The sequence below is a fragment of the Dipodomys ordii genome, unplaced genomic scaffold (assembly GCF_000151885.1).
Source record: "Dipodomys ordii isolate 6190 unplaced genomic scaffold, Dord_2.0 Scaffold12, whole genome shotgun sequence".
Classification (NCBI taxonomy): domain Eukaryota; kingdom Metazoa; phylum Chordata; class Mammalia; order Rodentia; family Heteromyidae; genus Dipodomys; species Dipodomys ordii.
In genome coordinates, this window is record NW_012267228.1 from 3,163,649 (window position 1) to 3,179,572 (window position 15,924).

Sequence of the window (15,924 nt, forward strand, 5' to 3'; positions counted from 1 at the left end):
ATGCTTTCTGCAGGGACCGTGTGCAGCCTGCTGCTTCTCAGCGTGCTCTGGGTGGACGTGGCCATGGCAGGCTCCAGCTTCCTGAGCCCCGAGCACCAGAAAGCCCAGGTGAGCCCAAGCCATCTGCCTCCCTACCTCTCAGCACCAGCTGCGGGCTCTGGAGCAGCAGCCTGACTCCATTCTGCTCCCAGCAGAGATGGGCCCAGCTCCCTAAAGAGAACCTCTCTCCTTCCTAGCAGAGAAAGGACTCCAAGAAGCCACCCAGCAAGCTGCAGCCCCGGGCTCTGGAAGGCGGGCTCGGGACAGAGGACAGGGGGCCGGAGGAAGGCGCAGAGGACGAGCTGGAGGTCCGGGTGGGTACTACAGGGCATGTCTGGGGGAGAGGACGGGAGAAGGTGCTTCCAAGCTATTAGCACCTCATAGACGAACGTGCGCGGGGCTTGGCCACACGGATTGGGCCGAAGGTGCCAGGTGGTGCAAAGAAATGGGCAGGAAGGGCAGCTTGGTTTCCTGAGGGGCTGTGAAGGCCTGGGCTGGTGGAGTGCTTGGAGACAGGGCTGCTAGGGACATGGCCACAGTTCAGTCTCTTGCCCCAAAGACTATGGGGTGCTTTCCCATCTCGCCAAAGCTATGAGCTCCATCCAACAGGCCACCCAGACCCCCAAGAAACAGGGACAAAGGGAAGAGGGCTGGCACAGAAGGCTCCTGGCAGGTCAGGCCTATGTGCCAGGGCCGGGCACACACCACCCCAAACCACCCTGCCGGGGCCAGAAAACGATCCCTGGCGGTATTTGCTTTCCACAATTCCAAAAAGGCAAGAGCTGGGCTCCGCAGCTTTAGCATCAGCTCGGGAGGATGCGGCGCGGGCCGTGGGAGCTGTGCGGAGGGAGGCAGCCAGCGAGCATCCCTGCTGGCTCCACCGGTGGCGCCTGCAGCCAGAGGCCTCGGTCCTGGCTCCTCAGAGACAGAACCCAGGCCGCGTTGGGCCGGGGTGTTTGGAGCGGGGCAGGCGCGATGCTCACGCGTCCCGGCCTCGTGCCCTCCTTCCTAGTTCAACGCCCCCTTTGATGTGGGCATCAAGCTGTCAGGAGCACAGTACCAACAACATGGCCGGGCCCTCGGGAAGTTTCTTCAGGACATCCTCTGGGAGGAGGCCAGAGGTGAGTCCTTGTGTGTGTGTGTGGGGGGGGGGGGCGGAATCCAACGGGAGCTGAGGGTGACTTCTCCCAACCCCCACTGCCAGAAAGAGCCTCCCCTCCCGCCCCTCACCGCCTCCCCTCCCGCCCCTCACCGCCTCCGCTCCTCACCGCCTCCCCTCCCGCTCCTCACCGCCTCCCCTCACCGCCTCCGCCCCTCCGCTCCTCACCGCCTCCCCTCCCGCTCCTCACCGCCTCCCCTCACCGCCTCCGCCCCTCACCGCCTCCCCTCACCGCCTCCGCTCCTCACCGCCTCCCGCTTCTCTCGGCCTCCCGCTTCTCTCCGCCGGCGGCTGCAGAAGGTGCCAGCAGGCCGGCTCTGCCCAGGCGCACGCACGCACGCACGCACGCACGCGCGGGCGGTGGGGCGGAGCGGACTCGGCTGCTTGTCTTTCAGAGGCCCCAGCAGACGAGTGACGCCTGCGCAACGCAACGCAACACTGTTTCCCAGGTGTGGACGGCCACGCCACGCCACGCCACGCCACGCCACGCGCCCGCCCAGTGCCCTTTGCTAGATTACAAATAAATGTTCAGACTGGAAGCCAAAGCTTCAAAGTGGGAGTTTATTTCACCAAGAGGAAATGTTCACATTTTACTTAAAAGCAAGTTTAAAAAGTGGAGGAGAAAACAACCCTGGCTATGGCCATGGAAGAGACGCGGCAGGCCAGGAGTGCGGCTCTCGGGAGCAGCGGCCTCCCGAGGCCCGCGGAGGCCCCGCGGACGGGAGGGCGCAGCTGCCGGGCGGGGGACCAGGGGACTTGAGCCTGCCCCCCCCCCGCCACCCCACCTGCCCCCTTCTAGGAAAGCCAGGCAAAGCTGGGGCCCTGTGTGGGCAAGGCGGCGACCACCCGGGCCCTCGACTCACTGCTGGCCCGTGGTAAGCAGCCGTGATGACAGAGGGACCTGTACTCGGCGGAGGGAGATCCCAAGATGAGCACTGTCCACTTCTAGTGTGGACAAAAGCGTGCTCAGGCCGGTGCCAGGGGCGCACGCCTGACGTCAGGAGGCTGACATCTGAGGGTCACAGTTCAAATCCAGCTCAGGCAGGAAAGCCCAGGAGACTGTCTCCAACCAGCTACCAAAAAAAGCCCGAAGTAGTGCCGTGGCATGCGGGAGAGGGCTGGCCTTAAGCACGAAAGCTCAAGGACAGCGTCCAGGCCCTGAGCGCAAGGCCAGGCCTGCCACCACACACACACACACACACAAAACAGCTCGCTTAGGAAAAACCCAGAGGGTGCCCTCTGTATAGCCAGGCTGGACATCACTTTTTGGAAACTTCACAGGGCCCCAAAGCCAAGCCAGGATTCCCTCCCCTCCAGAAAAATCCCCTCAGCACTAGCACTTGATGACCACTGACATGGATGACACAGGAGCCTAGATCCCTGCTAAAGACAACCAGCCGGGCCAGGGCCGCTCAGACACCATGGACAGACGCAGCCAGCAAGGAGGCCCAGAGCACAAGTTCCTCACAAACAGCGAGGGCAGCCGGGCCAGCCACCCAAAGCCAGCCCAGGGCGCTGCCCTCCTAATGGCGCACACTGCAGGTCTATACCCGAGGGAGCAGAGCAGAGGGGACGCTGTGCGCTTGTTGCCGACCCCTGCCATGGCCAGCCTGCGCCGCGGGCCTCACCAGCAGGCGGGCGGGCCTCACAGGCCTGCACTCCGGACCAGCTGGGTGGCAATAAAACGCACTGTACCCTCGGCAGTGCCCCGAGTCTGCCATCACTGAGGCACCGTGCCAGCTGCCCCACGGGAGATGGGGCAGACACGATGAACAATCGATCGGGGCACGGTATTTTAGAACATCAATGCATCTGCCCCTGGAACATACAGCACTGGAACCAGCAGGCCGTCACGCACAGATGGCCAGCAGCTGGCCGCCCCACCCTACCTGACCAGTGCTGTTCCTTTCAGAGCCCACACGGCCTCGCCGCCACAGGCCTGCAGGGGGCAGCACACCAACACAGCACTTGGGGCGCGCCAACACCCTGGGCACAGCAAGGGGGCTAGGAAACAGCCTTCATCTCTGCATGGGTGCAGTATGGCTAAGCAACCCTGTGGGCCATGGCGGGCACCACCCTGGGAGGGTCACACGGGGATGGTGACACCGGATGAACGGGGGGCTCTATCTAGTGTTTGAGACCGTGCAGGCCTCGGTGAGCAGGGCTGCCTCCTCCGGGAACTTGGTCCACGAGAAAGCCTCTTGCTCAGACCCCAGCCTGTCTCTCGCTGAGCCTGCACACTGACGGCAGGAAGCCAACAAGCCCAGCAGCTGACCCCGCCCGTCTGGCAGTGCTGGCTTCTGCCGCTGGCCAACAGCGAGCAGCAGGGACATCGGGGAAGCGTGCCAGGGCCGGGGGGACAGACTTCCCCGCAGCGTCCCCTCCAGGAGTGCCCATGAGAACCGAGGCAGACGTGTCACGCATGCTCATCACAGCAGAGGGGACTTTATTCACACCGCTCGCTCACACAGCTGGAGCAGGGGTTCAGTCTGGCCAACTCGGCATCCCCTTCCACGGCACCCTTATTGGCAGGTGCCCTGGATGGACTGCTGTGCCCAGCAGGGTAAATCCTGGTGCTCTTCAAGAGCTGTGTCCCCTCCCACGGCCACGCTAGCACACCCACCCACCAGCACAACGCTGAAGCCTGGCGCGAGGCTCCTGTGGCTCTGTCCTGACAGGCTCCAGATGCATCCTTGCCCTCCGACCCAGCCCGCGCTGTCAGCTGCTGGTTGCCCTGGAGGGTTTGGAAGAGAAGAGAAGGTGCTGAGCCAGGTTCGCTTGACACGGACCCGGCCTCGCCGCCCCAGGCGTGCGTCGTGGCCGTGGCGTGCGCAGGCCTGCTTGTGCGCCTGGCGCATCCGTGCCTCGTGCCCGGGACACCTGCTCAGAGACTGTACAGGCGGCTGGTGTTCTCCCGCAGGATGGCCAGCGTGCGCGACAGCGGCTTCTCCTTCACCCTGGCGATCTCCCGGACCGTGTGCAAGGCCAGGCCTGGGTGGGCATACTGGCAAAGGCTTCTGGGAACCTGGAAGACAGCAAGCACGAAGACCTCCGCTGTACCTCCTTGCACACCCAGCTCCAACACAGAAGGCCCCCGTCCCTTCCCCAGCAAGGACCTCTTTGGGGCTACCCTGTAGAGACCCCTTTACCTGCGGGTGCAGGAAGAGTCCTAGTCATGGGGCTCTGGGTGAGCAGGGTCCCACGCTTCCATGGACTACCCTCTACAGGGTAGGGCTTTGCACTGCCTGGAAGAGAGTGGTTACCCTTCAGCTTCTCAGCCCCCGGGCTTAGTGGTGCAGAACACGGACACATCTACACAGCCCACAGCGGGCCCTGGGAGTCACTGGGCTCGGGCCCTGCCAAGCTTGCCTGGGTGCCCGCCCGCCTACCCGCCAGTAGATCCTGGGTGCCCCCGCTAGGCCTGGAGACGTCCATACCTGGCGGGGCAGGAAGTAGGGGGCATCCGTCTCCACAATGATCCTCTCCAGCGGGATGCGCTTCACAGCGTCGCGGGCCTCCCAGGCAGAGGCGTAGGTGAGGACGGCCGTGAAGCCCACGGACATGTTAGGGAAGTGCTTCAGCAGCGGCTCGATGACCGGATAGCTGCCAGTGAAGCAGTGCCTACGGGAGAGCGCAGGTCAGCACGTGCCCCGGCCCTCCGCAGCCCTACCCCCCGAGAGCAGCCCAGCCGGGAAAGCCTGCCTCCGAGCGAAGTCCTCCACAGCAAGCACAGACAGGCCCGAGGTGGCGCACGGAGAGCAGGGCTCCCAGCCCCCCAAAACCGCACAGCACTGGACACCACCACCGCCATAAAGAACACGCAAACAGCACAGGGAGGCGCACGACAGGAAAGCAGAGTTAAAGACAGGGCCCCAAGGTCACAACCACAACATGGAGAATTTATGCCTACACAGGCAAACACACTGGAAAAAAAGGAACAAATGAAATACTGGGAAAAGCCGGTCGTGGTGGCACACAGGACTGGTGACCTTGAAGCCAGCTTGGCTACACAGCGCAACTCTGTCTCAAAACACAAAGAAAAAGAAAGGAAAGAAAGAATGAAGGAAGGAAGGAGGGGAGGGAAAGAAGGAAGGAAGGAAGGAAGAATCGGGAAAAGGACTGTACATGCACTTTCCCTGCTCATTACTTGGGTTTGAACTCAGGGCCTCAAACTTTGCTCGCTCATAATTGGCACTTGACCATGCCTCCGGCTCAGCATTTTGCTGGCCATCTTGCAGGTAAGAGTCTTGTGGACTCTTCTGCCCAGTCTGGCTTCGAACCAAGATCCTCTGGATCTCAGCCAGCCTCCTGAGGAGCTAGGCGCACAGGCGGGGAACCGCAGTGGTGGGCCGTCTACTTGCTGGGCTGTGCTGCTGGGCCATACATACTGTACCACCTGGGAACTCAAGTCCTTCAGCCACACCAGCATCGCGCGCCACCTTACCAGACCTGGCCAACCAAGTGCCGGCCCCGGTGAAAGCGTGACAACCCACTGGCAGCCACCACCCGCTGCCTGCAACCTGCACGCCGCCACGCGCCTCGGCTCCCAGAAGGGAGCAGCATGGTGGCCGAGAGCCTTCTCCTCACTCCTCTGCCATGACATGGTTTGGGTTCTGGCTGTTTCTTTTCAGTAGCTCTCCTAGCTTCTTTTTTTGTTTTTTTGGTAGTGGGGCCTGAACTCTGGGCCTGGGCGCTGTCCCTCAGCTCTTCAGCTCAAGGCGAGCACTCTACCACTTGAGCCACAGTGCCATTTCTGGCTTTTTCTGCTTATGTGGTGCTGAGGCATGGAACCCAGGGCCTCGTGCATGCGAGGCAAGCGCTCTACCACTGAGCCACCTTCCCGGCCCTCTCCTAGCTTCTTTAAGGACTAAGCCCACAAGTCCCCGGAGGCCTTTCTAGCCATGCCAAGCTCCAAAGTCCCTGCCATCCTCCACACCGACACCATAGGCCTCTGCCACACGTGGAACCGCCAGGCCAATGCACTGGGAGCTCGAGAGGGTTACCCCAAGATGCCATTCAGGTCAGACTCGTCCCGGACTTTCACACTTACTGGGCAAAGAGAGCTCTCAAATTTAAGAGGAAGGAAGGGCTCTGCAAGGCCTATGCTCTGTGCTGAAGCCTCGGGCTGGCGGCAGCGCCTCGTGCGGGAGGAAAGCCGCCTGCTCTTGTGTAACCAACCACAGAGCGTAGGAACTTACTAGGTTTTTGGTTTTTTGGTCCCGTTTCCCCTCCCCCCTGCCCCACCACAATGCGTACTGGATTCCGGGCCTTGCACTTGTTAGGCAGACACTGTTCTACTTGAGCCACACCACCAAGCCCTTTTTGCTTTAGTTATGTTGGAAACAGGGTCTTGTATTTTTGCCTAGGCCAACCTGGACTGCAGTACTTCTACTCATGCTTCCCTCATAGCTAGAGTGACAGGCATGTACTACCACACCTGGTATAAGGGGAGATGGAGTCTAACTTTTCACTTGGGCTGACCTTATACGCAAGCCTTCGGGTCACCAGTCCTGAACGTCTAGGATTACACTGAGCCACTGTGCCAGGCCTGAAGTCATCACTTGGTAAACAAAGATAATGTTCTCCTTAGAACTGAATTCTTCCTATTGTTTTCCCACTTGCTGCTGACAGCTTAACACCATTTCCCCTGAAGATGCAGCCTCCTAACCTATGGATTTTGTAGTCAGAGGGCACAAATTTTTTCATGATGTCCAGCAGATCTTCATCAGCTTCTCGGCAATGGATGACCAGGGGTTTCTTCAGAGACACAGCCAGTTGCAGCTGTCTCTCAAACACCTGGGGGGAAGACAAAGTGACAGTTGCAATTGATGACTGGCATTTCAGAAATCCACCTCTGGAACCCCCAGCTGAGTGGGACTCTCCGTTGCCTCCAGTTCAGTTTAAACAACATAATGTTGGAATGACTGCGCGGTCAGCGTGCTGGGCGAGGGTCACTCTGGCCACAGGCCTCACGAGGCCTGTGTCAGCCCGTCAGCCAGTGAGCGCAGCTGGGGGCCAGACGGGAAGCCACACAGGAACCACTGCTGGTGTGGAGATTTGCCACAGGGATCAAGAACATAAAGTACCAAGTTACTGTCCTTGGGCTCAATGTCCCAGCCTCTAGTCTAGAGGAAAACAACCTCTAGCCTCTTCCTAGCCGAGAGCTGCACACAGATACATACATACATAGACAGAGACAGAGACAGACAGACACAGACACACACACCCTGTAGCATAAGGCTGGCTTGCAGAAGATAGGTAAACAGCTAAAGCTTCCTCATTCTTTGTCCTCTGGCCCCTTTTAACATTTTCGTTATTACATTTTTGTTGTTGTTGGTCGTGGGGCATAAACTCAGGGCTTGGGCTCTGCCCCTGAGCTCTTTTACTCAAAGTTAGTGCTCTACCACTCTGAGCCACCGCTTCACTTCCAGTTTTCTGGTAGTTAATTGGAGATAAGAGTCTCAAGATTTAACTTTCCTGGGCTGGCTTCAAACCTCAACCCTCAGATCTCAAGCCTCCTGAGTAGCTAGGATTATAGGCATTAGCCACTGGCACCCAGCGACATCTTCATTATTAAACACACATATTACTTTATTTGTAATGATATAAAAGAAGTAGGGCTAACCCTGTTCTTGCAAGGTTTAGAATAAAGAACAACGTGCCAGGTGCCAGGCATCGGTGGCTCACACCTGTAATCCTAGCTACTCAGGAGGCTGATATCAGAGGATCAAGGTTCAAAGCTAGCCCAAGCAAGAAAGGCTGTGAAACTTTTTTTTTTTTTGGGTCCGGTCGTGGGGCCTGAACTCTGGGCCTGGGCGCTGTCCCTCAGCTCTTCAGCTCAAGGCTAGTGTTCTACCACTTGAGCCACAGCGCCACTTCAGGCTTTTTTCTTTTTGCTTATGTGGTGCTGAGGAATCAAACCCAAGGCCTCAGGCATGCAAGGCAAGCGCTCTACCACTGAGCCACCTTCCCAGCCTCCAAACTGTGATTCTTAAGAGTAGCTAGGATTACAGGCATGAGCCACCATCATCTGGCCTAATGCTTATCTTTTAATTAATTATTGTCTTTTAAACAGTCATTCTTTGGGCTAGGAAGGTGGCTCAGTGGTAGAGTGCTTGCCTTGCATGCCTGAGGCCCTGGGTTCAATTCCTTAGCACCACATAAGCAGAAAAAAGCGGAAGTAGTACTGTGGCTCAAGTGCTAGCCTTGAGCTGAAGAGCTGAGGGACAGCACCCAGGCCCAGAGTTCAAGCCCTACAACTGGAGGGTGAGGGGGGAAAAAGCCAAGTGTAGTGACTCATATCTGTAATCCTAGCTACTCAGGAGACTGAGATCTGAGGATCATGGTTCAAAGCCAGCCCGGGCAGTAAAGTCTCTTATCTCTAATTAATCACTAGAAAACAGGAAGCGATGCTGTAGCTCAAAGTGGTTAGAGTGCTACCCTTGAGCAAAATGAGCCCAGGGACATCAATCACCCAGACCCCAAGTTCAAGCACTACAACCAAGAAAAAAAGTTCGTATTTTTCAAAGTACATACAATTGTTAAAACAGGAAATTTTTTACAAGTAAAAACAAGCATTCAAAAGTATTTTTTGTATGTGCTAGTCCTAGAAGCTTGAACTCAAGGCCTGGGTGCTGTCCCTGAGCTTTTTTGCTGAAGGCTAGAGCTCTACCACTTGAGTCCATAACTCTCCTTCTGGCTTTTGGTGGCTAACTCAAGGTAAGAGTCTCACAGATGGTAGAGCGCTCGCCTTGAGCTGAAGAGCTGAGGGACAGCGCCCAGGCCCAGAGTTCAGGCCCCACAACTGGACCAAAAAAAAAAAAAAAAGAGTCTCACAGACTTTCCTGCCTGGCTGGCTTTGAACCACCATCCTCAGATCTCAGAATCTTGAGTAGCTAGGATTACAGGCGTGGGCCATTGGCGTCTAACTTTAATTTTAAGCACATGCAGAGCTGAGGGGTAACTCAAGAGATGGCATGCTTGCCCCCTGCAAACCCAAGACCCTGGGCTCTGTCCCAGAGGGAGGTGGGTGGGTGACCATCTCCTTAATCCTGTGACAGGCTGACACAAGCCACAACTGTCCCTTGACGCTTTTCAAGGGGACACTAAATAGTAAATACATAATGGCTTTAAAATACACCCCAAATTGCTGATACAAAGAATTCATTAGCATGTACAACTATGGCTGGACTGGAGCAATCGCTCCAGGAAGTGAGGAAGCGCCAGGATGCTAATCACCCAGCATAATTACTGTCTTAAACCCTATGGTTCCCAGCTGATCCATTACTTTCAGAGATTCCAGGCGCAGTCTGTCTCTCCTGGGGACACCCTAGATATTTCCTGCATACTTACTGCCTCAGTAACTAATTGCAATCAAAGACAAATAAGAGGCAGATACAACATCAGTTCAGCTAGCCAGGTGGTAGAGGATCCTTCATTCTTCTCGGCTTTTGAACCAAGGGATTCTGGGATTCTGATATTGTTGGCAGTGTGCAACTCATGGCCTTGCATATGTTAAGCGCTGGTTCTACCATGAGCAGGTATACCCCAAGTCCCCAAATCTCTCTTTTGTATGTCATGGGGCTTGAACTCCAGGCCTGGGCAATGTCCCTGAGCTCCTTTGCTCAAGGCTAGTGCTCTATCTCTTTAAGCTACAGAACCACTTCCAGATAAAAGAGTCTCAACAGACTTTCCTGCCTAGGCTAGTAGCTACGAACTAAGATCCTCAGAACTCAGCCTTCTGAGCAGCTAGGATTACAGGTGTGAGCCACCAGTGCCAGCCCTCAATCTCTTTTATGAGCTAGATCTAACCGCATCAACTTGGTTAGGCACAAGTGCTTCCTTGGGCTCTTCTCTTCACAAGAAAAAAACATTCAGAATGATGGAAGGAAAGACTGGCCAGAAGCACTGGACACTTAAATGGACATGTTAAACTGTAGCCCTTATTCAGCATTATTAAGTTCAGAAAAAAAATTAAAACAGAATGAAAGATGACTCAGAATACATCCAAGAGTCTGCTGATGGCTCTGTGTTTGGGGAAATGCAGTGCAGTGCAGATATGCAGGGCAGTGTGCACGCCGGGCCTGCGAGTGTGGAATTCAAGAGTATAGCCACTTCCTTTGTCCAGCTTAGCATCTTCACTATTTCCAGAAATGCAGTCATGGGACCACTTTACATGCAGTCCAGTGTTCTGCACTCCCTCAGCCAACAATATATTTCCTCTTTTCAGTATTTCCTTCTTCCCGCTTTCTAATCTTGAGTCCCACCTTACCAAACCAAAAGATACCAGAATACTAATGATACGCTGGGCTGTAACCTCAAATACAGCTTGTGGTGCAGTGTGACCCCCATGCTTCTCCACAGACCTGAGATGGCCACATCTGTCATTATCTGTCTGTCTAATCTAGACAGACTTCACATTTGCTACACAAGCAACTCTACCACCTGAGTCACTTCTCCAGTCCAGCCCTCAAAAGCTAATAAAGGACAAAAGTAATCATGCATTCAGTGAATACCAGCTGCACAGCACATATACTAACTACTCCTCTGAGTATTTGCCAGAACTCTTCCTCTTCCCATTTCACACCTGTCCTATGACACAGAAACCAAATGGAAAAACAAAGTATTAGCTATTCACCTCACTTTCCTAAAACTCTATTTTCCATATTTAGTTATTATTCACATCAGACTAACACATTAAGACTTCAGGCCAGATGTGAGATAGTGACAAAGGGAAGGCTGGTCAGCCAAATTCTGCACAGGTGGACGCCATGCTCAAAGCCAAGAACATGCTGGCCCAGCCCCTGACCCTGCGGGCCTCCTTCCTCTGCAGGAAGGCTGCATGCACCCTCTACCAGACAGCACCCAGGGACCAGGGCAGCATGAGGTGATCCCCCTGCTCCTTCCCAGTCAGGAACATCACAGAGATGCTAAAAGAACTCTACCCTGACTAAACACTATGCTCAAAAAATGCCAGGAGGAAAGAATGGTAAGATGGTAACAGTGTTTGCTTGCAATGAGAATTTGCTTTTGGTGGTGGTGGTGGTGGTCATGGAGCTTGAGGCCTGGAACTGTCTCGAGCTTTTTTGCTCAAAGGTGAGGTAAGTCTCATGGACGTTTCTTTCTTGCCTAGACCAGTAATGGAACCTGATCCTCAGACCTTAGCCTCCTGAGTAGCCAGGATTACAGATGTGAGCCACCAATGTCCAGCAGAGAATTATCTTCTTCATATTCCAAATATTCTGCATCAAGCATGTTAAACTTTAAAAACATTCCAGCTGGGTGCCAGTGGTTTGCTCACACCTGCAATCCTAGCTGCTCAGGAGGCTGATATCTGAGCATCACAGTTCAAAGCCAGCCTGGGCAGGAAAGTCCATGAGACTCACATCCAACAAACCACCAGAAAACTGGAAGTGGCGCCGTAGCTCAAGTGGTAGAGCACTCGCCTTGAGCTGAGGGGCAGCGCTCAGGCCCAGAGTTCAAGCCCCACAACTGACAAAAAACCAAAACCAAAACAAAAACCAAGTTTGTTTCATCCCAAGGCCATAAAACAAATATCTTGAAACTGAAACCACCATAAGAAGCCTCCAAACGCCTCTCTTCCATCTTCTGTAAGAATGCTGCAGACTGGGTGTCGCTAGAATGCTTTTCCAAACATGTACAGGACAAAACAAAACACACTAAAAAGTAAGGAAGAGCTTGTAAGCTGGACGTGGCATGGTGGTGCGTGCCTGTAACCCCAACACTGGAGAGGGTAAGGCTGCTGTGAGTTCAAGGCCAGCTCTCAGCTACCATAGTGAAACCTTGTCTCCAAGACATAAGAAAAGAAAAAAAATGACTGATGTCAGGAGGATTAAGACAAGAGCAAGGAAACAAAATTCTAAATTCTTCAGTTCCAAAAGTCGAGTAGCTCTTACACAGAGGTTTCAGAGACTACAGGAACAAGAGAGATCTGGTTACCTTGTGCTGCTCTGGGACGGGCGTGGTACATTTGTAGGAGTAATCCAGGCCCATTTCCCCAAAAGCCACCGCCTTGGGGTGCCTTAAGGCTTGCAAAATGTTTCTCTCTTGATTCTCACTGTAGTACCGCGCGAAATGAGGGTGGCAGCCAAAGGCTCCCCACACCAGGTCCTCTTTCAGGAGCTCCTCCCACAAGCCGTCCGTCAGCGTCCGAGGGTCGCAGAAGTCAGAGATGCAGCCCTGAAACTCCCTGGGGAAGGAGCTGCTGTACGTCTTCCGGAACTTTGTGAAGGTCCCTCTGAAGGACAGCTTGGAGTAGAGCATGTCCAGGTGGCAGTGGGTGTCAATGAAGCCCTCCTCCAGACTCGGCTCCCGGTGGCTCCTTGGAGCTGAAGTAGACGGGAGTCGTCCCCCACAGGGCCGAGGGGGCGTCTCCTCGCGGAATGTCCTTCTCTCCTTCACCTCCCCTTCCTCCGAGCTTCTGGAGAAGCGAAGCCCACGGGCGTTCTGGGAGTGGCCCTCGTGGGTGTCCTGCGGGGCTCTGGCGGCGCTCGGGGAGCTCCGTGGGGGCCGTGGGGAAGCAGCACGCCCCACGCTCCCGTGGCTCTTGTCAGCCTGTGTCACGTCGTGGCCGCTGCTGCCCACGGAAGGGTAGCCAGCAGTCCCAGGCGTCTTGGGGCCACTGGTCCAGTAGCTGGCGTAGTCACACCAGGGGCTACTGTACAGATGAGGAGGGTACATAACGTAGTCCGTGGGGAAGGAAGAAGGTTCCGGAACTGCTGAGGAGCATCTGGCTGAAGGGGGTTCTTCCTGAGAGAATCTCACGGTGGTCAGCTCATCCACATCGGACCAGTCACTTCCTGAAGACGGATGCTCAAGCACCGCCTCCCTGTCTTCCTGCTGTAGGGGAACAGAAAGAAAGAGCAGCAGCTTAGCTTCCGTGTGAAAACCAGCCGGGCTCCCGTGGCCCACGCCTATGCAGCCACAGCTGCTCCCGAGGCTGAGGCCTGGAGGACCCCAGTTTGAAGCTTAGTTGGGCAGAAAAATCCGCGAGATTTTCTGGGGCTGAAGGTATTGCTCAGCCAAGCAAGAAAAATCAAACGAGTGCAAAACTGAGTTCAAAACCCCAGGACCAGTACAGTCTGCCACTCCAGAACGCATGCTGGAATTTCACCTGAATGTGGGGGGTTTGGAGATGGACCTGTGGGAGGGGATTAGGATCAGATGACGCATCAGAGTAGAACCCTCCTGACTGAACGGACCAGGACCAGAGGAGCAGACACACAACATCCACGAGCTACCCGCCACCACGCTGGGCCTAGCCTACCTCAGGATTCTGCCAGCAAAAAGGCCATCATCTGATGCAACCCCATGCCCTTGGACCAGAATCATGAGACAAACTCTTTGTTGTAACCCGCTCAATCTGCAGTACCGAGGCATTAGCAGCAGGAAAGCTGGTTCTCTTGGCCAGCCTTGGGTTTACAATGGCATCCGCTCATTGCCACCTTATGCTTTTCAGAAGGGAGCCAGGCTCCAGAGGTGACAGGTCACATAAGGTGCCAGGGACAAACCTGTGACCCTGGTGTCACAAGGCACCGTGAAGGAGACACTAATCACTCTGCCTCCCATCTTAAGGACCTCTTGAGAGAGCTGTTCTCTAAACTTGGGCTGAGAGTAAACAGGCCCAACACTTCCAATGTGTTCAAGATGGAAAACTGTAATTGCTCTGGCAGTTATGAAGCAGGCACCCACTGACTTGACATTATTATCCACTGAGAGTGGGGTCACCAGTGAGCCAATTATTACTGACAGAAAGCAAAAGTGACAGGTGCTCTCTTTGAGGCCTGCAGGCAAAGCTTGAGAGCTTCCTGCACCTTGTAAAAAAAAGGTCAGACCACCTGGCTAGAGTGGTCCCACGGGGCAGGGCCAGCAAATATCTGAACAGGAAAGACCCCACCGAATCCCTGCTAATTCACACCCTGCTGAATTCCTGAGCCACAAAACCAAAAACAAAACACAAGCCAAAACCTTGCAATTGCAACCAAACAGACCTACCTACCAAAAAAACCTAAACTCGATCAAGACAAGAACAGGACTGGTTCAAACACTAAGTGTTCAGAACACAGATATCTGTTGAGCTTACTCATAAATGGTGCAGTAGCTCCCAAACACAGCATCAGCAGCTGGGAAGCATTTTAAGATTTTCCACACCCCAATGCCCAGAGATGCCATCAATCAGTAGGCCCTGTGAGGGGCCAGGGTCTGTGTAATTCTCCAGGTAAGTTCTGAGAAACACATTAAATGCGGTATCAAATTTAATGTCAGTGACTCTTATGAATGAATACATCCACAACACCAGCGCCAAGGAGCTTAAATAAGCACCCTTACAAAGTTCTTCTAATATTTCTATAAAAAATTCACTTCCCATAATATTCACAACAAGCTGGTGGCTCACACCTGTCATCCTAGCTACTCAGGAGGCTGAGAGCTGAGGATCGTGGTTCAAAGCCAGCCTAGGCAGGAAAGTCTGTGAGATTCTTATCTCCAATTAATCACAAAAAAAAAACTGGAAGTGGTGCTGTGGCTCAAGTGGTGGAGACTTGAGCAAAAACAAAAAGCAGCTCAGGGACTGCATCCAGGCCCCCAGGACCAAGAAAAAAAAATCACAACAAAACATTACAAATAAATTGATTGCCTCCTTAATATTCAACACAAAATGTGCATCTGTTGTCTGTACTAATAATCAGTACCTCTGTCTCCACTCCAAAATACTGGAAACAAAAACATAAATAATTTATAGACAGTCCACTTTATACTTTCTTACTCTTGGCTTTCTAACTGCTATTGCTTTCTCTCCTTTCACCTCTCTCCTTCCCTTTTTACTGCTTTCTAGCATAACAGATATATCCAAACAAAACCACATCTCCAGTACCATACCTTCCCCCAAAATACATGGGATCTAGTTCTTCTGAACTCCTGAAACTGGTAACAGTAAGGATTCACTACCTTATCCTATTTACTTTTCAACATGTCTGAAATTTCACACTGCAAGGTTTTTTTGTTTTGTTTTGTCAGTCCTGGGGCCTGAACTTTGGGCCTGGGCACTATCCCTCAGTTCTTCAGCTCAAGGCTAGTATCGCGCTATCACTTGAGCCACAGCGCCACTTCTGGCTTTTTCTGCCTTTTTCTGCCTATGTGGTGCTGAGGAATCAAACCCAGGACTTCATGCATGCAAGACAAGCACTCTACCACTGAGCCACCTTCCCAGCCCCCTCACCCTGAAAGTTTTTAATACCTAAATCTGTAAGGGAAAGCAACGCCTAATAAAACCTATATTACTTATAAATGGAAAATGTCTACCAAGTCAGACAATTAAAAACCGAAGTGGTGCTTGAGCTTGACAAGTTCTTTTTTCCCCCTGCCTAATTTCCCAGTGAAACATATGGGGCTCACCACCCGCCGGCTACGCACAAATGCTTACAGTTAACATCCTTGCTACCCAAGCTCTTTGATATGTATATTACGATGCTACTTTAGATAGTATGTATTTTATTACTTGTATTATGAAATTATATTCTGTCCTATGGGCTCTGTACGGGTGCCTTTGGTTTGCAGAAGACAAGGGATCTCACGGAACTCAACAGTGCTCACTGGATGCCTACAGAGGTTTCCTCTATTTGTCTGGTTTTAAAGAGAATGAGTTGGTAGGGCTGGGAAGGTGGCTCAGTGGTAGAGCGCTTGCCTTGCATGCCTGAGGCCCTGGGTTC

At 53.8% G+C, this 15,924-nt stretch overlaps 2 protein-coding genes across 4 annotated transcripts in view; one reads left to right on the plus strand and one right to left on the minus strand.

Annotated features, from left to right (window-relative positions):
• Ghrl (ghrelin/obestatin prepropeptide) lies at positions 1-1,613 on the plus strand. 3 transcript variants are annotated; one of them, XM_013010442.1, is made up of 4 exons: positions 1-108; positions 237-353; positions 1,052-1,160; positions 1,594-1,613. In XM_013010442.1, the coding sequence occupies exons 1-4, from the start codon at positions 1-3 to the stop codon at positions 1,611-1,613; spliced, it is 354 nt and encodes a 117-aa protein (XP_012865896.1). The 3 variants fall into 3 exon arrangements, with proteins under 3 accessions (XP_012865896.1, XP_012865897.1, XP_012865898.1); XM_013010443.1 differs by having other exon boundaries at positions 240-353; XM_013010444.1 differs by lacking the exon at positions 237-353.
• A 2,011-nt stretch (positions 1,614-3,624) lies between these two features.
• The window catches only part of Tatdn2 (TatD DNase domain containing 2), a 25,016-nt gene continuing 12,716 nt past the window's right edge, over positions 3,625-15,924 (minus strand). The window contains exons 4-7 of the mRNA XM_013010341.1: positions 12,158-13,057; positions 6,867-6,994; positions 4,636-4,819; positions 3,625-4,223 (exon numbers count right to left, since the gene is read on the minus strand). Of these exons, the coding sequence (XP_012865795.1) occupies positions 4,083-4,223; positions 4,636-4,819; positions 6,867-6,994; positions 12,158-13,057 (1,353 nt within the window). The 3' untranslated portion in view covers positions 3,625-4,082. The remainder of the gene's footprint in view (positions 4,224-4,635; positions 4,820-6,866; positions 6,995-12,157; positions 13,058-15,924) is intronic.

What these genes read in the sequence shown, in the direction of transcription:
- Ghrl (XM_013010442.1), top strand. Translation starts at nt 1, where the DNA reads ATGCTTTCTGCAGGGACCGTGTGCAGCCTGCTGCTTCTCAGCGTGCTC. An exon ending in CCGAGCACCAGAAAGCCCAG is followed by an intron (nt 109 to 236) that starts GTGAGCCCAAGC and finishes TCTCCTTCCTAG; the next exon opens with CAGAGAAAGGACTCCAAGAA. An exon ending in CCTCTGGGAGGAGGCCAGAG is followed by an intron (nt 1,161 to 1,593) that starts GTGAGTCCTTGT and finishes CTTGTCTTTCAG; the next exon opens with AGGCCCCAGCAGACGAGTGA.